The sequence below is a fragment of the Enoplosus armatus genome, chromosome 24 (assembly GCF_043641665.1).
Source record: "Enoplosus armatus isolate fEnoArm2 chromosome 24, fEnoArm2.hap1, whole genome shotgun sequence".
Taxonomy (NCBI): domain Eukaryota; kingdom Metazoa; phylum Chordata; class Actinopteri; order Centrarchiformes; family Enoplosidae; genus Enoplosus; species Enoplosus armatus.
In genome coordinates this window covers 936,109-958,510 of record NC_092203.1, presented here as the reverse complement: position 1 = coordinate 958,510, position 22,402 = coordinate 936,109, and the positions used below count along the sequence as shown (strand labels likewise).

At 48.8% G+C, this 22,402-nt stretch overlaps 1 protein-coding gene across 2 annotated transcripts in view; it reads left to right on the top strand.

Moving 5' to 3' along the window:
• pudp (pseudouridine 5'-phosphatase) overlaps nt 1–22,402 on the top strand; it is a 47,390-nt gene that overhangs the window by 3,369 nt on the left and 21,619 nt on the right. For both annotated transcript variants that reach the window (XM_070930573.1, XM_070930574.1), the window contains exons 2-3: nt 165–304; nt 15,288–15,400. In XM_070930573.1, the coding sequence (XP_070786674.1) occupies nt 198–304; nt 15,288–15,400 (220 nt within the window). In that variant the 5' untranslated portion in view covers nt 165–197. The remainder of the gene's footprint in view (nt 1–164; nt 305–15,287; nt 15,401–22,402) is intronic.

The window sequence follows — 22,402 nt, the reverse complement described above, 5'->3', positions numbered from 1 at the left end:
TGTATATTAGTACACAATCTTCTATATATATATTTTTTTTTAAAGTTTTGCACATCTGTTAGAAGGATCACAGTGGGGAAAAAACCCCCAAATGAAATATTGTTTCTCTATCTGAATGACAACAAAAACGCCGCTATAGTCTAAATTTAGCTTTACTCTTTCAGCAAACACCCACGTCACGGCCCAGCCACTGCGCCATGCGGAATAGCGCAGTAGAATACCTACGCAGTCGCCGTGAGGGGACGAAGCCTACTGCTGCGAGGAAGAGGAGACGAAGGTCACGCACCGTGACAGTCCAGCAAAAGTAAGCAAAAAGTACAATAAAATAAAATAAAATAAATTGTGATGAGTGAGGTCAGAAAAAAACAAAACAAAAACATCTCCATGTGTGGAATCAGTTGCGCATTTCTACAGGATTACGATCTTGAACATCCTAAATACTTCAGTATAGAGTTGTTGCAGGGATGACGTATTTTTCTTAGCGGAAGTTAGCGTCGCCCCTGGTTCCCTCCACAAAAAGCCAGTGGGATTTTTTTTTTTTGGGGGGGGGATTATTGCAGAAAATATGAATGGACGCCGCCTTTGTGACGTTTTGAAGCGGAACATGGAACCGCCGGAAGTGAAAAGCTACCGTTGAGCTTCAAACGAGCCACGCCGCGGTTGCATCACCGGAAACCCACGACTTCCAGACGAGGGGCCCCCGGAAGTGTAAAAATGCGAACTCATTTCCCGGAGGCTGAACGAAGCAGCTATGTTCTCGATCCCATAACGTTGTTAATTAAACTCCTCCCGCGCGATGTCTGATGTCATATAATCGCCCCAAATACAAACCAGAGTGCACTTTTTATTATTAGCCCTACTTTGTCATTTCCCCACCTAAAGCAGGCTCCCTGGAGTGCAATTATTCCTCTGCCACCACTTCAGTCAGCATTTATTTCCCGCGGACCCTCTGCCATCGGTTTCGCTTTCCTGGCACGTCAGCAGAAATCCCCCGCTCCTTTCGCGCCGCTTATGATTATGTATAGCCTAAAGTGGATTAGGTGGGTTACGCGCTGTGGAGAAAAAGCACAGCCGAACTCCATCAGGGGTGGCAATGGTTTTGTTTGGGACCAACAGGGGTGCCGTTGATGGTCTTGAGGCTGCGGAAACGTTTCAGTGTCTGGAGTTGTGTTACAGGGCAACCGATCAGCAAAATCAGCATTACCATTGCTCTGACTGTTAAAATCACATTTCTTGACTCAATAATGTGAGATTTCCAGTACTTACAGGGCTATGTAGCTAGGGGCTACATATGTAACAATATTGCTCTCAGCAGCAAGCTGGAGCTGACTTGAGGTCAGTATGCCAGGTCATTGTCGTACTAACATTATTACCAGAAAGCAGTTCTTTTTTTGTTCTCCTTTGGTGAAGGTGCTCCTGCGATTAGCTTGGAATTCCACCCCGCCCCAAAAAATGCCCGTACCATAGCTGACTCCTTTTGAAGGGAAGCAACATTTGAAAGTAACAGCCAAACGCGTGGGTGGGACACACACACACACACACACACACACACACACACTCTCAGCCCAGAGTTGTTCCATGAAATTCATGGATAAAAGAAAGGAAGAAGTCCAATTTCAGATATCGGACTCATTGTCCAGAGCAAAAGTTATAATTAAAAATGCTGGGGGGGGGGGGGACATTATCTGAGTCGCATCCACTGTGAGGAGTGGGCTGTGTGTTTGCCTGGGGGGGTGGGGGTGGGGTGGGGATACAGCGGGGGTAATTATACCTTTCAGGGTTTCGGGCCAGCTGATAAAGTCCCTAAAGGCTTTTTTCTTTTTCTTTTTTCGCTTTTTTTAACGGGCAGATTGAGGAGAAAGCAAACCCCCCCCCCACCCCCCACCCAAGTGCTGTTTGAAAGGCGTCTCGAGGTCATACCGATAAAGTAAATCTCTCAAAAGATCAGATCGACAAAAAAAAACACCCAAACAAAAACAAAGCGCAGAGCCGAGGCAGTGGAGGGGAAGAAACTGAAAGCGGAGCAGAGAGTCTGAGGCTAGGATGGGAGAATAGTATGTGGGTGTTTTTTTTTCTGAAAGGCCATTAGGACAATCACATCGACGTGGTGTAAACATGTACCTGTCATATCACTGCAGATCTGCATAGCAAGAGTGCGGGCGGGCGCGGGGGGGGGCAATGATTACTCACCTCGCTGGAGCACGATTCATCATAACGTCAGTCCAGCATTAGAGGCGTTCCACCCACCAAAAAAAAAAAAAAGCCCACAGATCCTGTGAGACTAATTAAAGATTAGCTGCTGACCGGGGCAACCAAACAAGAGTCGCTTCCCGCCACAAGTAGACAGCGAGGAGCGGTCTTGATTGAATTACACCCGAGCGCAGATTGAGTCCGGGGCTGAAAACTTGACAGCCGGTGCGAGGACGTTTTTAACGCTCACAGGGATGAGCAGCAGCCCGTTTCTGAAATCTTACTGTGTCTCCTCGGGGGGGGGGTATCCTTCAGGAGGGAGGAAGGGAGGGGAAAACAGTCATTGAAACTCGATTGCCTTTCTGCGATGGGGTTAAGTTTACTCGAAAGAAAAGGGCTGAAAGCTTTGGGACGACTTCCGACGTCCAACCGCAAGACTGGCAGACTGGCAGAATCCCCAAATCCCCCCTGCTATTAACAACCATTACCCCCAGAGTAGTATAGACAGACTTGTGCGCGTCCGCTGTCGAAGTCCGATGTCATTTCGCAGCATATCTGGACCTCAAGAAGGTCATCGGGGCCGGTAGGTGAAGCTTGGCGGGACTCGGGGCCAGCTCAGCTAACCCCTTTGATCAAGTGACCCTCGTCTTGCACACCATAGCGGCCTCTCAAGAGCCTGGGCTCCGCTCATTCTTTCTTTCTTTCTTTGCCGAGGAAGCGCTCGTCTTCAGGTTCCTGAACAGGCAGCAGGAGATAACAGGAAGAGTTGGGGGGCCCATCCAACAGCGCCCTCATTGCATTTACAAATGAATTATTTCTACTTGCCAATACTTGGGAGCTAGTTCCAACGCTCGGTCTGATTGAAATCCTTGCAGCTATGAGTGAAGCATAATTGGAGCTTCAGTAGATTTACAGAAACTCTTAAATCGCCATGTCCCAAGTGAAAAAAAAAAAAACCCACTGCCACAGCTTCCCTGTCGACTGAAAATGAGAACGTCTGCATCATTCGTTACCGGGCAACGTGACCCCCTCTTGAGCCGAAATCCGCAAACGCGAGCACATCGCCACCGACCGACGAAGCGGAAAACAAGGCGTCAATTTCGTGGGACTATCAACTACTTTTTTTTTTTAGGAGAATTGTTCCTTTTAACCGCGAGCAATTCTTCCAGGATCCTCTGAGGCCATCACGTGCTCATGTTCAATATTGCTGTCGTATTCCCGTATCATGTTGGACGTGGTGTGGGATTTACCTCGCAAAAGGCGCCTCCGTGCCGATCCAAACAAACACGGCGATCCCCGAAATCCAATAGTCATTTCAGGGATGAGAGAGCTTTGTCTCCTGAAAATCTCCCAGCCTTGTCATTTCGAAGATTGCCTCGCTACAGGTGAGATTTTTAACAATTGCGCAGCGTGGCATTATTTGTTTTCTGTCAGCACGTAACTGCTGTCTGAGTGGGCCGAATTCTTCATTTCAACTAAAGCAGGGGAGTCAGACGCTTATTCTTTTTGTCTTCCAATCTGCCACTGTCACATTTCTTTGGTGGGTATAATTTTCAATGGGGATCCCCCCCCCCCCCCTTGCATGCCGCATAACAACATTTCATGCCTGTATGCTGTGGGGCTCTAAGTCTCTTAAGGAGATAGATGCCATGTCCTGACTAATTTGAACAACATACAAACTGATTATAAACAGGAGGCCGCGAGGCTTTCCCTGTTCCCAATTGCAGCGCTCGATCACAGCAGGGGAGCACGTAGCGGAGCCCCCCCCCCCCCTCCCCAGAGCGCAGTGTTGTATAGAATGATCAATACCAAGAGAGACATCCACAGACTGACATTAGCCATTCCGGCGTCTTGTTTAGGCCCCCGGTCAAAGTGGGATGTTCTGCTGATAATTTCATTGATCAGCAGCCGGCCTGGAAATGCTAAGCAGGGCAGGTCTGCATAATTAGCTGCAAACAGTCATTAGAAGTGGCCTTAAGCCCAAAGAAAGAAGCATGTTACAGACCTCAGAGCTTGTGGAGCTGATTGAGAAGTTCAGGGTCACCATCCCGCTGTTTCCACTGCAATGTTCCGACTGAGATCGGACAGATCGGATCTTTTTCGACCAGCTACGACAGCAACTCCTAGCCCGAAGATTGGCTAAGGAACCGGGACCCCAACGCCACCACCACTGGCTTTGAGACCCTATGGGCGGCGTCTGTCTGGTTTGTGACGCCTGAACCTGATTGCTGTTGCAAAGTCAGGATTTCAATACCGTGCCTGAGTAACATAAACTCTCTGGACATAAGATCATATTATATCTCATTTGATCTTATGTCAAATGGTGGATCCCACTGTAGCTTTGGTCTACAGGACAGTTTTGCATCGGTGTCTCTACTGGGAAATAAGTAGTGGTTAGACTGTATCAGATTCCTACCTCCTATTGGCCCTTGATGGGAGAAAAAAAGGATATCGACCAAGTCATTATCCTGTTTTTTTTTTTAAAAGGTTTTCATTAGCCTGGCTTACAGTGGGGGAAACAGAGGAGCAATGGAGTGGCACGTCATGCCAGATATGCCCCGGTGGCAGGCTGCAGTGTAAGGCCATAAACCCCCGCCCCCTCCATGTTAGCGGATGGACCTGGGCCAAACCAAAGATGGTTTCTGTCATTTCAGGTAGTGTGTTCATTTTTTTCTGATACGTTTGGCTTCAATTCGTCATTTGATGCTATAAAAAAAGGGGGGTGAAACGTCATCACTGACAGCTGAGATTGACGAGTTGCGGGCGTATGGGCGGGACCTCTGACCTCTCAAGACGGGCCGACGCGCGCGGGTGTTAAAATCCATGACGAAAGTATTACAGTCCGGCCATACTTGAGGCACAATGAGGGACGGATAAGGTCCGAGAAATCCTGGTGCAGCAATGCGGCGAAGTGTTTGTACCAGTCAAGTCAAGTCGCTGGTGTCTCTAATAAGTGTATTTTTAGATGAGGTTCAAGAGTCGTCGCTGAGTTCTGACATTGCTCTGTCAAGAGCAGAACAGCCTCTCTCTCTCTCTCTCTCTCTCTCTCTCTCTCTCTCTCTCTGGCACACTGAGCAGAATGCAGATGCCCTTTCTCGCACTTATTTCTATTCCCCCTGTGGATCTGACCTGAAAAGGTTAGGTGACTATTCCTGTAAAAGTCAAGCTGCCGCTCAGTGTTGTAGTTTTCTTTCTTTCTTTCTTTCTTTCTATATTTCAAAAAAAAGAAAAAAAAAAAGACCCCCCCCCCCCCCCCCCCCCCTTTACGATTGATTAAGAATCTGATTACTTTGTGTTGCTACTTCTGCTGCTGTTTTGGTCCATGCACATTTTGCCTGTCAGAATTTCTCGTGTTTAAGGAGCTCTTTAAGGCGTGAAAATGAAGGGACTCTAGCCATTACCGCCTTTTATCATTCTCACAATAAAAGACGACCCGTGGCGGCTGTGTGGACGTTGTCTCAACATTCGTTTGGACCCTTTGGACGCGGCACCATCTATTCAGCCAGCCGCCGTTTTGCCGAGAATGGCTGATCGTTCATCCTTCAAGGAAGGCTGGACATATTAAGAAATCAGAGAATAGGGGAGGACAAAGGCTGTTTTTGTTTTGTTTTGTTTTTAGCATTGCTGTGGTCATAAGTAACTTGCATACATTTGTCTGTGTGGGGGGGAGTGTTTGTAGCTTGTTTCTCTGAGTGTGTGTGAGCGCGCTGAATTACATCTGGTGCGTAGGTGTGTCCTCTGAGACGAGTGAGCGGTTCTTCAGAGGACGCTTGGAGGCTGGGAGGGGGGGGGGGGGGCGGGGGGCATGCAATGCCAACCCGCCGTCATTTGGGGGAGCAGTTGCTCTGCAGCTGCCGGAGCTGCTGCTCCCGGGCTCTGCTTGTTATTCAGCTCTCTAAACACAATCCAAAGAATCCAAAGAACCTTGCTCTGAAATAGATGTGCTTTAGTCCCGTCAGCCGCTGTAATACAATCACTCACCTAAGAGATGTTACCGGTATCCATCTATGCAGTGGACAGAGTGGGGGGGGGGTATGGGGGGGTGTTTTTGCTGGCGACATAAAACATCCTATAGTCACTGTTGCTATAGCGATCCTCTAGCATCTCTAGCTGGACCCCTGCGTGCTGCCAGAGCACACTTTGTCGAGGTGGATGGATTTGAAGGCAAACAAAATGGATGTTGTGAATGTAAAAAGGGCAGTTATGTCACAGCCGGTGGAAGGGGGGGTTGGGGGGGGGGGGGGGGGGGTTATCAGGCGGGAAAGGCTGCATCATGCTTATGATCCTTTTCTTTTTTTTCTTTTTTTTTCTTTTGGTTGTTGATTCTTGGTTCAATTTCCAGCCTTTTCCTCCACGCTGATCGGGGGGGGGGGGGGGGTTGCTATCACCCAGGGATTATGTAGCGACTTAGATCCATTATTCATGACTCAGCAAAAGTATTAACACTTCCTCCTCGGGCAAAGCAACCAATTCCTCTTTTTTTTTTTTTGTGATTTTTTTTTTTAGGGTGTTTATGTTCCCCCGAGGTCTCCGCCCATGAGTTATGAACCACAATGTACTGTGAAATGTAAAAGGTGCGATGCTTTGCACGCCATGATAAAGTGTGAATTCCAGCCGTTTGCTGCTGCTGCTGCGGCCCGGAGTTCCACACACTCCGGCGTCCCGGTTAGCAATCAGTTCAGGCGCACAACTCACCACTGCCAGAGTGCCCATTTGTTGTGCACTGTGGTGTGAAACAAGCTTTTACACCTCCAGGAGTGATGCCCTTCTCCAGCTTAAATGTCCCCCTGGAATTTTATTGGAGACAGAAGGAATCTCAGGACACTGGTGGTGGCGGTGGTGGTGGTAGTGGTGGTGGTGGGGGTTGATTAGTCAGATTAGACTGATTTATCAGGCAAGGGGTTTAAGGGTTTAAGATTTATACATCTGTATTTCTGTGAGGAAGACAACTAAATTTAAGGATTATTTCAGAAGTTCATGTATTTATTTATTACAAGGCAAATCGTTTATTAAACCATATCAACCATGAAAACATCGTTAGTTTGCGAGTCCTGCTGTTCACCTACATTAATTAAACTGAATAACACGCCGTGCCGTGCTTTGTCTCCAGCCAGAGGACCAATTAGAAACATCTGAGATGTTGCGAACCACAGCAGCTGCTGGAGAAAGGTGTGGGTGGAGTAGGTGATGAGTAACGCTGCTGCTTCCGTCAGCAGCTCCCATCCTCGAGCTGTTGAGTGATGCACTTAAAGGCATCTCCCAGGTGAGAGCAGGAAATAGCTGTAAAAACAGCAGCTCTCTCCGGATCAACATAGCTCCGAAAACACTCCCCTCCGCCGATGTCCCCCGAATGAGGAAGTTGAGGTGTGCTCTGCAGGCTGGCGCGGGGTGGCGAGGATCTGGAAAGTGTCCTCTATCGTTCTACCCCCGGCTAAAAGCCAGTCTATAGGAGTAATGAGCCACATTAACAGCAGGCTGCAGATAAAACAGGCGGCAGAGGGGCATTTTAGATTCCTATCTCTTTGAGGAGGTCTGGGAGGAGTGTTGAGCTGCCAGTCTCAGATGAAAGATAAATCCCCAGACTCTCTGATAGGGAGGTGTGAGTGTGTGCGTGTATTTGATTGTGGTTAGGGCAGTTTCCTCTAATCTCTGATGAAGTTAGATCATCTCTGCAGCCGATGCTGACCTTGATCCTTGAACCAGCAGCTCAGATCAATGCGGAAGTTAAGGATGGTACCCTGAGGGTGTTTTTATGACCACTAGTAGTGCTGTGGAGCAAGGCCTTTACATGAGGTCGCGCATGCACATGGAGACCTTGACATTCCAGCCAATGGTTTCACTGATTTACAGGCAATGACGGAGAGGACCGCAAGCTAATGAACATGGATGTAGACGAAAGATGGTGGTCGTGGTTAAAAACTGACAAAGTCTGCAGTGACTTAGAGCTCAGGAAGGCGCACCGGGCCACCGGCTCAGGGCCATCCGACAACCCCGAATCGGCTTGCTATGCTCTTTCACCTCGAGGGGTCCCAGCTACCGCTCAACAGCACGCCGCTGCTGTTTGCGGTCCCGGTCCCCACGATGGTGGAACGAGCTCCCCGTTGGCATCAGGACAGCAACTGTGTTGGCTCTCAAAACGTGATTTGCCAAAAAACAAATTAGTAGCAGGCAAACATCTACACATAGGGTGACCCTATTTTCCAGGCGCATCCGTGCATGCGCTATGGGGGACATGTATTTCAGACTTTCTCTATGGCCTTGCCAGGTTCTATCATAGCCTAGCAACAGCCTTGACAACGGTCACCGGGACAGTCCCGGAGAAACCGGGGCGCCTGGTCGCCGCATCTATACATCATCTCCAGGAGACAGGGTTGCCTGCTTAGCCTAGGTGTATTTGTATGTATGTAAGACCTGGGGACTAGGTTGAGGAATGGGCGCAGCAAACTTGCTTAGGCTGCTGCTTTAGCCCAAAGTTGTGTGAGGACTTCCTCCCCCTGCAGCTCTACATGTGTGTGTGTATGTGTGTGTGTGTCAAAGTGAGCTCTGAGTCAAGTCATTCGATTGACTTCACACCGACTTCTTGACCGGTCAGCAAGGTCGCGGCCGCACGCTCCGCAACGACACGGTGACCACCGCCGTCGCAGCGTTAAGTCAGCCGCGGGCCACGATGATGCACAGTTACGCACGGACTGGGCTTTCTGAGCGGAGCTGGAGTTTTTAATTGCGGTGCCTGATGCTCTCATTAGCGGCGAGAGGTCCGCACCCACACATGATCAGCATGCGTCCAATCGCACTATCGAGTTGGAGAAAGGGTGACAACGGCATGCTAATCGGCGAGGGGGAATGTGCTCTTTAAAGCGTTATTGACGTTTTAATAATCGTTGCTGCGCTTTGATTTTGGGCCCTGTCCAGAATAAAAAAAAAACAAAAAAACGCTGGCAAGGATGTTTTTTTTCTTCCCTCCCATTGAGCACAAACTAATCCCGGTGAGCGATGATCGAAGCGCTAATTCATGCAAACTACGCAAGTGCACCCCCACCCCTTAATTACCACGATTTCAACAGTCGGGCTTGTTAAATTTTTTTGCTCATTGTTACAACGCCTATGTGTGTGTGTGTGTGTGTGTGTACAGAGAGAGGCGGAGTGTGATATTCCAGCAGCAGCAGCGGCGGCGCTCGCGTTCTCCCCTTCAGGGCTCGCATCCCCAGTGCATCGCGCATATAAGCAGACATAAAGAAAAACTGACAGTGAGGAATCACAGGGCGGTGGGACTAGAAAGGGCCTGCAGGGCCTTCTACATATCAATAATGAGGGATGAGCTGCAGCTCTCGCATGTTCGGGATCCATCTGGGGGGCGGGGGGGGGGGGGGTTGATGCCGGTACACAAAGCCTCAGGTTTCATGTGGGATGCCAGGGCTTTACAATCCACTATGTCTCTCTCTCTTCCTGGCATTTGACGAAAGCTGACGCGCCGTACAGACTGGCAAAATGAAAACACGCATGGGCCCCGGATTTTTACGGTGTGTTCGGGATTACAGGATCATAGAGGAAGGGAAGTGCGCCCCGATGTTGAACTTTTTGAAAACAAGCTGAAAAGTTTTGTTCAGCAAGATAATCACTGACTTAAACATACAACAGAAGTTATCCGGTCTACCAGAGGGACTGTTCCATTCCCTTGTGTCATTATTGGAACACTTTTTTATCTTATTAACAGAGTCATGAGTCCTGGGATATAGTGACTACTTTGGCACTTTTATTTACTTTATTCATTGTCTTAGCATTGAACGCCCTGTCTGTCCGTGACTGACTCGCCGTTGTCCTGACCGGGTCCCCCTTGAGAACGAGACCCCGTGGGCCTCAAAACCAGTGCCAAGTGGCTCATGCTACGCTGTTTGGCTTTGACTGAGCGAGCACCAGCAGTAACTGGCATTCTTACTTTATGATAGCGTTACAATTACAGAACCCCCCCCCCCCCCCCCCCCCCCCCTCCTGCCCATCTATGGCCTGCCACTTTTCCTCCTTCCACCTTTGGGGTCAGTGTTTCACAGAGATAAATATACACAAACCTTAGCCATAATCTTTTATGCACAAAATGCCCCCCCCCCCCCCCCCTTGCAGTAAACAAGAAAAAAAAACAGCCTTCCTCATCATGCCCATCTGCACTTGTGCTAATTTGAATTTAATCTGCTCAGGGACTCAAGAAGCATTGGGGGGGCAGTGTGTACTTTTACTTCTTCTACTTTGTTGTTTGCTTTGAACTGAACAAGAGCTGAATGCAGAGCCATGGTGGAGCACTGCGCAACTTCGGTATTGATGGACATGATGGTCTGATTGGTATTATCAGTATTATCAGTATTTCCTGATGGTGCCCCGTGACTTTTTCTCTCCGGGACCTCCTGATTTACACGTTAAGCACCGACAGCACCAGCGCTGGCCCGCGCAGGTCCTGACCTACCGTGGAGACACTTCGTCGGGGCACTATTTGGAATGACTTCAGCGCCATATATTCTGATTTTTGTCATCAGTCTGTGTGACAAATGAGATCCACGAGGCCGGCAAACGACATGATGAACATTATTTCATTGCAGCCCATCGGTCAACAGCCGTGAAGGCGAGCGATGTGCTGTGGCTCACTCGAATTTTTCGTGAAACTGGACTGGCAGCTCAGTCCGGGTTGAATGTGGGGAAATGGAAATTAAGTCGGCCCTTAAAAAACGAGCCTGCGCTAAATATTTCTGCGGGCTCTCCCAGGGAACTGTCTCTCGCTGAGTCTTTCTTTTAAAACAACATCACTCCAGTGGCCAAATTAACTTTGAAATATGATATTTAGGAGCCAGCGTTTCACCTTGAGCCATTGTGTTTCCTATTTCACTCATAAATAGACTTCCTGTGTTCCTGGCACAGCTTCATGTGGAATACCCCTGCTTTCTGTGTCTAAACTCTCCATGAGAATGAGAATTCTGCGGATACGGAAGCCAATAATTCAGCTCCAGCTGTTAATTACAACGTGTGCAATGACTTCCTCCAGCCTCTTTCACTTCCATTTCCACAGAGCTGCAGTGTACAAGGAGGCTTTGTCCTAGATTCTCCGAATCAAACTCAATGCCCACAGCGGTGTAATGACAGTGGGAACACTGTGGGGGGGGGGGGCTCATAACCATTAGTAGTTACTGACTGTTAAATATAAAGGCAGGAGAATAATGACCTGTAATCGCCGACTCTCAGAAACGCCGCAAATGGAATCCTCGCATTACGATAAACGTTTCATAACTATATGGTGTAGTATATAGGTCATAAGCCCCGCCCCCTCCATCACGCTGATGTTTGTTCAAGCGTTCGTTTTGATGCTGTAAAAAAAAAAAGGGGGGGGGGGGGGGGGACGTCATGATTGACAGCCGAGATTGACTGTGGTGTGCGTGCCGATTGGTTCCCGTCGGGTATGGGACGGGACCTCGATAATTCGCGGCTCCGCCCGCTGAGCTCCAAAAGGACGTCACCGGCTCCGGATGGCAGCGGCCACATCCGGGGGTGAATATTTTGGCTTCATTTCTGTACAGCGGGAGGAAGCGGAGACGCGTCGGGCCATCATCGCATACAGTCTGTGCCAAACTAAGAGACGTTACATTTGTAATAGCGGCCCTTGTCTCACGACTGTCTGGGAACCATTCCTCTTTTGTGAATCAGTTTGGCTTAAATAAAACTGGATGGGGCAACGCCACTAATAGGCTTCGACGGCTTCCACTGTTTTGGACTTTCTGGCTTTGGCTCGTTCTGACATTTCACTGGGATTGCACCATTGCATGTGACAAATAAACTGGACTAATTGATTGATTGATGGTATTGAAGTACCACCGCTTTCCTTTCGGTGCATATTTCGTTCACTGCTGCCCAGTGGAACGGTTTGGTCAGCGTTAAGCATCACACAGCCGCTAAGAAGCTAATTTCAAGAGCCGCAGTAGAAATTGCTGTGGTAGAGACAGGTCATTCCATCTGCAGTGCTCTATTGCTCAAAGTGGTTCAGTGCAGAGAGAGAGAGAAGTATTTTAGAGAAGACCCAGGCCACTCAAGTGAAACGAGAACCCGGTGTCAAGTTTAAGTGGGCCAGTTTAAAGTTAGGGGTTGATGCAGCACATTGCGAAATTACCTCTCTCCACGGACGGCGCATGCTGCTATGTCGCTTACAAATTAGCGGGAGGAGAAGCTGCTCGGAGACCAGCCCGGGTAATAAAGGGTCATGACATTCAGCACTTCCAAGGCCGGGAGCACGCGAGAGCTCTTTCACTAAAGTGGAAGACGGATTGACTGCCGGGACAGCCACAGAGAGGAAGAGCCAAGACAGTCGCGGAAGGCTGTTGGGGGAGAAGATTGAATTGGAAGTACTTGGTTAAGGTTAGGGAAAGATGGTGGTCTCTGGATTTGAGACAGAAAAAGTCAACAGTGACTTGACGATCGTGACACAATGTAGGCATTAATAGCTTAACTGCAACCACCGTCTTAACCAAAGTGCTTTCATTGTCTAAACATGACCCACGTGCAGGACTCATGATGCGAACCGCGGTCTCTGGTGTCAAATCCTCTACTTTGTACATCTACCAAACCTCAACCACATAATTGTAAGATCAGAAAATGGTTGGGGTTTGGTTAGGTTTAGGCACAAAAACCACTTTGGTTAGGGTTTGTTAACAATTGTGGGCATAGTTAAAAGGAAGCAGGAAAATTGTGTTTAAGTCGGGACATTTTGTTGACCCATCCACCCACCCCCGACGTTCTCCATTTGCAGGTACGCTCCGCCCCTCGGTATGATCACTAGGTCGTCGTCAGTCGCCCGCACTCGAGTTTTGACAAAAGTGACAAACCAGCATGCTTTCCCCACGCAACCTTGCCAGTCCACTACAAGCAAAGTCTGCATCCAGCCCCTTCCACATGCGATAATGCCAGCTGCCATTGCCTCTTTAGGGTACTGTCTTGCGCTTCAAAATCGTGTGTGGGGGGGGGGGGGGGTTGGTTCCATCTGCGAGGCACGCCAACACGACAGTGACTCAACTCGTTCAGCTCGTTGGCAATTTCCAAGGCCTTCAGCCGAATGCCGTCATTCCGTTTTTCAGTCACGTATTCACACACACTCTCCTGTCGATCTCCTTCGAACATTTTCTCTGAGTGCTTGCATCTTTCAGGTGGACTCGTTGGGCTCCCCATCTTCAAACAATTACATTCTGTGACACCCTATTACTCGGCTGCTTGATGACATTTGTTGCCTTTGTCACCATGATCCTCACCTTAACTCCTCCTCGGGTCGTCTGTTAACTTGGCCCTACTTTTGGGCTTACGTTGTTCGAGGCGATCACCGGGCCTCCCCATCTTTCGGGCCTCTGGCACTGTAAGCTACTTGTGGGGGGCGCTGGCTCGCTTCTGCTGCAGCCGGGAAGGGAGCAGTCGTTTTGCAGATATTTGGCGCCATCTGTTGTTGTGGACGTATATTGACTTTTAAAAGTCCAGACCCCAAATATGAGGCAACCCCACTTTTTCAGACGTATTTCTAGGCGTCTTACATTCGGATCAATGTTGGATCAATCTTGTGTGAACATTCAAATGTACGGATGATGTCGTCTTGGTGTTTTTGTAACTGGAAGTAACCAAAATTGCGATTACTGACTCTATGCAAATGTCGTTTAGACTCAGATTTCCCGGATGCATCCCAACGCTGCAGTCATCTTCGTTCCGCGGAAAGTTTAAAGCTAAAAGGGTTTTTTTTTTCCGGGGGGGGGGGTTTCCTCATTCGAATCGAGCCTCTAAGGACAGAGAGAGTGTGTGTTGTCGTGTGATTTGTGATATTGGGCTGTATAATTAAAATTGGCTCGACAAGAGAGAGAGAGACGAGGAGAGGGAGAGGCTGAATTTCCTGGGATGTGAGCATTACGACGTGACTCCTCACACTCTTATACTCTGCTATTACGCTCACGCCAACACTGTTTGCTCAGCTCCCTCCACCAGCCTAACCTCCCCCTTGTGCACACATTCGTTGGTATTGTTGACTCTCATGCGCACGTAAATGTACTCAGTAAATTTGACAACTGCCTCCAATTTCCAGGAAACAAAGGACGACTGACATCTACTCACATAAAATAAATCGAAAAGCGCTCGCTGAATTAGGTCCGGAATTTAGACGGAGTTTAAACATATTAGCGTTAGAATAGTCAGGGGGGCCCCGACAGAATCATAGGTTGTGATTTTGGTTCCTCGTGACATTTAAACGTACACCATTACTTACTCAGAAGACTGGGTTCTGTAAGCACCGTTTCCTGTAGACCTGTAGCCTCGGTCTTGCGAGCATTGATGGATCACGTGCAAAGGACCACGCTGCTTGTTGAGAATGTGATTTATCAGAGGAAAATGCAGCACGGGAAGCTTGTATTGTGCTGAATTATTCCTGAAGGGACAAGCGCCGTAATCACAGATCTTGTGGTACTTGCTCTGGTGGGCAGCGCTCTGAGCATTTCATGCGTTCCAATTTCCCGAGAAATCAACGTTGTCCTGTAGTTTTCCCATGGTGAGACAGTGGAAATTAGACGTTTTTTACGGAGGAGATCACAGGAGAAGCGCAGCGCGGAACATGCGGTATTACAGTTTGATGAATTTTCACGCCACTCCAGATTAAAAGTTAATGGGAAGAGCTGAGGACGGGACGTGACGAGGCCGCCTTTGCCTGCAGTCCTCCACGCCGGAGAGGCTATTCTGACTTTACCCTTCAAATCTGGGATTCACAGATTATGACTGCTCCCTCCAGTACTTCTTTGATCATCCAGCAGTGAAATCAGACCCTGACAGAGCTAATCAGAGTTGTTGTTCCTGGGAACAACTGTGACTCGGCATCACATTGTGTTTTATTGCCTTGGTAACACACACACACAAACAGGTTAAAGCTTAGCGTGACCTCTGCTGAGCAATTATAACTCGACTGCTCAACAGCCATGAGCTTTTGAGGGTCTGTTATTATCTTGGAGACGGCAGTTTCTTCAAAGATCCTTAAACAAAGGTCAGTTTTCTGCGAAAATGTCATGAGGTTTCAACTGTATCTTGCATCTCTCTTCTTCTGGCAGATGGAGTTTGGTCAGTTGCTGTTTCAAGAGGTCATCATGTGACCCAGGTGCCTCCGTTCCCACTGACTCCTGGTCCACGACCTTTGACCTCTTCCCAGTGGACGCTGTGAGCGGTAGGGATTTTTTTCTTCGTCTGCTACGGCCCACACATCTGCTCTGGAAATCGCTTGTCCCGCGTTCTCCTTTGAGGAAAGAGTCGGATCTGCTCGCAAATCCACCGCGTCCAACGCAGATCTGGATTGGTGCTTCTCAAATATTCAATTAAAGCCCTTTTCAATTACTTTGGCTGTTGTGGCTCGTGAGCTCCAACTTGAAACACCTACCGTGCACTTTGCCATTTCACTACCGAAGCTAAGCCGTCACGAACAATGATACTTTGTAGTATTTTAGCAAGGGAGTCTTCTGCCTTGCAAAACAGTAACTTGATGATGACGTAGACCTTAATGCAGACCGAATATCAGCCAACACCCTGCAGACACCTGTTACCTTGAGCTTCTGTAATCCTGAAGGATTACATGTTTCAAAATCATTTAGAGGACAGTAGAAGCGAAAGTCTTAGGCAGGATTAGAAACTTGCCAACCTTAATATGTCAGAGAGGAATTGGTTGCGGCGTCAGCAGTAATGCAGGCGCTGTATCGGACGGTTGTGGTGAAGAGGGAGCTCGACTTACCGCTCTGCGTCTACGTTCCAACCCTCAGCTGTGGTCGCGAACTTTGGGTGAGATCGCGGATACGAGCGGCATCTGATCGGGATGCCTCCCGGGCGTCTTCCTTTGGAGGTCTTTCAGGCACGTCCAACGGGTAGGAGATGCCGGGTTAGGCCCCCCGGGAACGTCTCCGGATCCCCCAGGAGGAGCTGAAAGAAAAGAAGAAAAATAGAAAGTATCTATACTGCTGTAAATTTTTACCTCCCTACATTGTGGTTTATGTTAAATGTTACAAAGATTGTAATTTAACTGAACTGTTTTGCCCAGAAATGGCCGCATTTGCAGATATTACAGCGAAGAATATCAGAATCAGCCTTCAAAACTCACCATGTAGAAAGTAGATTCCTATTCAGATCATCGAAACCTCCAAAGTCCCGGAAATGTTACAGGGGACAGGACCTCAGTGTGCTCAAGATACAGCCCTGTTGAGAGTGACTTCAACCGCAGAGCTCTTTGTAAGGAGGAGGGGGGGGGGGGTCCTCGTCTTCCTCCTGGCACTCATTCTCAGTTTTTAACGAGAGGTCAGCAGTGAGCAGGATTGTAGATGCTGAATTTAGAGACGTCAGACAGCAACGGTGGCAGAAAGCTTGAAGAAATTGAGGAAATAAAGCCTCACGCTAACACACACAGTGCGCGCCGCTTTATTCATAGCTGACCGGCTGCAATCAGCTGCCTGCTCGGGGCCTGCAGTGGCGGTTTACCTCAGCCGCGGGCTGTTAGGACGGCTCATCAACATGACTGACAGCTGCAGTGGCTGGAGCCACACCAACTGAGGGTGGGAAAGGAGGAGGAGGAGGAGGGCGGGACAAACACATACACCTCAAGGCCACAAGCTGCGCAGTAACAGCTTCAAATGCAGGTTTTTTTCAAAATCACAATGGAAAACACCAAAGGATAACTTAAAGATGTTAAATGTTAAAATAACCACTATTTATACTATTGATCTCTCTCTCGGGTTTGTATAGCTTATATATATATTTTTTTTTTTTGGTGTAAAAACCGCGTCTGCTCTCCTGACCTCAAATTCTGCGGGAGGTATCTGCTGGAGTATTTATTAACTCTGAAAAGCTTTTATTTGCACTAAGAGTGCTAAATCTTTGTAGCGCACGAAATGTTACGTTTTTGGAAGATTGTTATTTTAGTTATATGTTAGGGTAGACATCTTGTTTGGCGCCTCATGTTTCAAAATATATAACGTGTGCTTCAGGTGATGACTCCGATTTGACCTCTTTCACAGCGACCTGAGGGAACCATTCCGAACTTTCTTTCTCACAAGACCTCCGGGTCTCAAGAAGCCATTGTGTGTGTGTTTGTGGGGGGGGGGGGGGTCTGGGCGTGCCAAAAACGCGAGTGTCCTACGCTTCAACGCCACGATGAACGCATCCCGTGTAACATGCCGCTTTCGCTATGCAGCCAGGTCTAGACGCGCTTGTTTGTCTTGTTTACAACAGGATGAACTTACTCTAAGTTAAGGCCGGCTCCAGTTTAAATTCATTCCACGTTAACCAGGAGATAAGGCGAAGCGCGTTCACATTACCAGTTCCATATCACCTTACCTGTGCGTCAGGAAACCCAGGAAGACCTCGGGGAGATCATGCAAATTCCACATCTGCAGTGCTGTGAGGCACCCGTGACTCACTTCAATTTAACGGTTCATTTAATGGTTTAATGATTGTTTCTTTCATGCCTTCATTCGTTTTTTTTCTTTTTTTCTGACGCAAACAAACACAGCACCAACCCAAAGTAATTTAAGTTTAAGTTCGTCACATGCACAACAATTACAGCGAAGCAGTCGGCAATGAAATTCTTGCTCCCGGACTCCCTCCCACAATGCTCGTGCAGAAATGTACGAATGCCCGCGCTGGTCAACCGCTGTGCGGAGCCAGCCTCCACTCCAGCCGGCCTCTTGGTCACCTGCAGAGGATGGGTGTAGTTCAGTCGTCCCACCTTCTTGGTCAGAGACCGCCTTCAAGATGGAGCCAAAGGTTTGAGGGCACCTTCGACCCTCAGCTCCTCAATCCTGGTGAGGGACTCGCTGGCGTAGGTGGACGGCAGCTTTGGTAGCTCGGGAAGAGAGGGGGCATCTGCATCTCCAGGCACCTCAAACCTTCAGCAGGTGCTGAGGTGCAGACTACGCCTCACAGACTCTGCCGCGTCGCTGCTCCACGAGGAAGGAGCGGATGCGGCTGACACTGACGCACCTTCCTGTCCCACAAGGCCTGCGTGGTCCATTATGTTTACCTGTACGCCAGCGCTGCAGGAAAGAGCCGTTGGTGGTGAAGCTCCACCTGCTTCCCGACGCTACCTTCTTCCTGCAGCACCTGTGGGAGAGGATCAGTACCTGCACTCCAGGTGCTCTGTGGCCATGGAGTACCAGCCATCAACGCCCAGGACTTTGCAGATGTTCTTGTAGATGCCGCAGCCGCAGTCAGTTTGTGAGCACAGTTTTTGACACTTAAGGTGGTACTGCCACATGCAGTAGAGGGCCGCTAACCCTAACCCGGGAGCAACTTAGGGTTAAAAAAACAAAACAAAACACGTTGACATCTGGGGAACATTGTCCATCAAAAAAGTACACAACGGTGTAATTGAATTGCCTTTTCCGCCTTTTGTTTTCCAATCTCATGGCCCAACCCGCTTAGCCAATAAACGTACGCGCTTGTGACAAGACAATTAATCTCGCTGACAAAAGATGCAGCGATGAGGATCTGACTTTTTAATTTCTAATTACTGGAGTGTAAATATGTGAAGTAATGTTACAAGACTGAGCCATTCCTCTCTGGGAAGCCTAATGGGGCAGATGTACAGTACATCAGGCGGATTCCGACTGTTAATCACTCTACAGTATCCTGGGAAGCCGTGGGAACCAAAGACATCGAGCCCCTCGTCAACATGCCTGCAGATAAGCAGTAGGCTTTTCTGGGCGGGAATCTGGCCACCAGAGAATAGTCTGGTTCTCTTTGTCTGGCAACGTGTGAATGTGTCGCTTTACTTAACACCCTGTTATCATTAAAATGAAATTCACATGCAGGAAAATGTAATTTGCAAATACCAACAACTCTTCCTCCAAGGCAAAAAAAAATAAATAAATAAGCCGAGACTGAGCCCTGCCACCAAGCAACACTTTCTGGAGCTGTTCCCCTGCCAATGAATGAGCTGGCACTCGCAGCATCCAATGTGATTTTCTGGGATATGTGCACATTTACTGCTTCCGCAAAACAACCGACTAACAATGAAATGAAGCTCGTTTTTGGATGTGGCAACTCAAGACAAACACTCACAGTTGGAGCAGCTCCAGACCGGGTGTCTCGCCGTGTGGATCGGAGGAATGATGATCAGATAAACCGACTTTGTTCATCTGGACGCTGGGGACCGGAATGCCAAAGGTTAAAATAAGGACATGTACATGAGTGGGACCCATAACCAACTGGGGGAGATTGACAGTCAATTAAACACAAAGTACATGAATCGACTGTTCAGTCTTGCACGGCGGCACTTCAGAACTTGTATGATCGACGGTCGGCACGGGTCCGCGGGTAAAAAAAGCTTAAAGCCAGCCGCCCACCACGACCAGGGAGCCTCAGCGAGTTCAGGAATTTGTATTTTGGAGGGCACACCTCAGAAAAAGGAGCTGATTTCCCCAGGTCTTTGCCAGGTTTCAGCAAGAAATAAAAATGAAATAAAATCATTTAAAATGAGGGACTCGTTAGAGAGCGGTCTGACATTTAAAAGCACATTTTTTTGCGGAATGGTTTCCCTGAGACTAGATGAAATACGGATGGGACTGTAACCTGGTATTACTAGTAAGTTAGGGGGAGTGGGGCCAGTTGAACAGCCCCAGACCCTTTGCAGAATTTACTGCGTGAAGTGGAACCAGCGCTGTGAGCTGGAGGGCTTTGCAGACGGCGGTGGAGTCAGGCCTAGAATGGCTGGGGTTTTTCAGGGACTGTGTTTGAGAGTCAAGGCACACAGCGGCGGGGCCCCACACTGTTGGAACTGGATAGCGGGAGACACAAAGGCCTGGATCTGTGGTCTTGCCGCGGTGCATATCAAAACGAGTTAAAAGCTAGAAACTTTGTTCCCTTGCTATTAGGGTGCACACCGTCAGCTCTGTGCAGGCTTGAGATGAAGTCATATCCCGCAGCAGAACAACTGGTGTTGAGGCTGTAGACTGTAGACTGCAGACTGGCCTCTCAAAGCACTCAGGTCTTCGCGTGATCTGTTGGAATTTCGAGCCACGGCGTCATGTTTGACGGCGGGATGCAGGTCAGTGAGAGCTGGAGAGTGGAGTTCCTTGCCACCTTGCCACCTTGCCACCAGCGTTGAGACAACAGGTGACAGCACCCTTGGGAGAGTTAGATGCCTCACCGCGCAGCTGTCGTAGATGACCGGTTTCGGCGGAAGCCCGTGCAGGGCGCCAAACCAGGCTAGCTGGATTGGCCACCAGCGTCGGCCGCACTTGGCGGATCCAGCGGCGCAGGGTCCTCTGGCTGGAAGGACCAGAGGCAAGTCTTATTATTTACTTCAAAATGATCCGTGTTTTGAATTTACAAAAGAAAGCCCTGAAACCGAGCGGCCTCCTTGACATTCACCCCTTCTGTCCACACTGTGACAGCGCATGCCGGCGCTAATGACGGCATGTCCGGCCAATCAGAAACAAGGAATTTAAGAAGGGGCAACGCGGGAAGGCGGAGCAGAAACGGAAGGAGAAGGATGAATGACGGTGACTCCCCTCGCTTCTCTCAAAGACCTGGTGTCCACTTATCAGCGTGGGATCAACTGTCCCTCAGAGCTGACCGCTAAAGGGGGGGGGGGGGGGGCAGAATCCCAGAATCCTCTTTAAAACCATGAACTCTGTGATGTGCTCCCCGCTCAGCCAGCCAGTTGAAAATCCTCCCCAGAGAGATGTGAAGAATTTTTCAATTACTTTTTTTTTTTTCATAACAAAATCGTGGAGATTAACGCAGAGAGCTCGATGTTGACCCCTGCCCACCTTCAACATCAGCCCACCTCAGTGAAATCTCTCCGCCCCCCCTGAAACGCACCGTTCCTCCAGCCGCCCCTTCTGACTGCATTCCCACTTGGTTTTTAAAAAGGCGCATTTCAGACGGATATTACAGCCGTTACTAACTGATCTCTGGCATTTTTCCCCCTCCAATTTTAAACATACCGCTGTTTACCCCCCCCCCCCCCCCCCGCTAAAGGAGCACCCCTCTGTTTTAAGTTGTTTTAGGCCCATCTCTAAGCTGCCATTTATGTCCAAGAAACAGATTTTTTCCTGTTTTCTTTACTATCTCCTTTTTGCGAGCAACAGTCACGCTTTTGAGAAGTTTCAATCTGGTTTCCGCTCTCTGCACAGCACTGAGACGGCTTTGGTCAAGGTCGCGGGCCATTTGAATTCTCCTTGACCTCGTCCTGTTTTATATCTCGTGTTTTGGATGCTATTGACTGTCATTATTGTTTTTATTGAAAAGCACTCTAACGTTTTGTCCTCACTGACATCGCCATCTTTGGAACCGCAGCGTTGGCGTGGCTAAAATATCTCATAACTGCATTTGGTTACACCAAAATGGCTGTAGAAGATCGTGAAATGCATGCTGGGAGTTTTCACACACACACACACACACACACACACGAATCCACAAGCAAAGCATTGATCAAACGGAAGGAGCGAGAACACTTTTGGACCGCTCTTCGCGAAACGCAAGAACAGACAAGAACGCAAATTGCATGTTTGGACCCTTCCTCCCACCATAACGGTAACATCTATCGTCTCCCGTTCCTCGGGTGGACCCCCTTCACAAAGGGGTTTCCTCCTGACTTTCTTGCTGCAAACGCACGCAATTAGGCACACGTTATTTCCAGCTTCCCACGGGGTTTCAATTTACACAACGTGACTGCAGTTTATCCAAAACCCGGAGGCTGTGGTGATTTCCAGCTACTCTGCGGCGCTGTGCGGGACCCCACTTATGTTTACTCTGAAGCGGCAGAGAAGGCCGGCGTTTTCAGCGGGGAGGATGTGGGGAGGCTGCGGCGTGTCCCGCGCAGATATGAATATTTTATTGGGTTGCTCAGGGGTCGCTGCACGTCGGCCACATGAATCAAGAGGAGCAAGTTCTGGAGTCCCACAGAGGGCAACCTGGGCTACTTCTTCTTCTTTTTTCTTTTTTTTTTTTTTTTGCTCCTTTTTTCGATTCTGTACTTCCTGCAGTGCAGCTCCTGATTATCATTCAAGTGCAACGTGGACAGCACTGCCAGAGGCCAAGTGCACAAGCAAAAACCAAAAAAAGCTTAATACTCAGAAGGAGCTGTCGTTCTCTTGACGGAAGAAATGCTCCGGCTTTTAAGTCGCAGTTAAAGGGTCACTTCACCCAAACACACACACACACACAAAAAGTTTGTTTTACT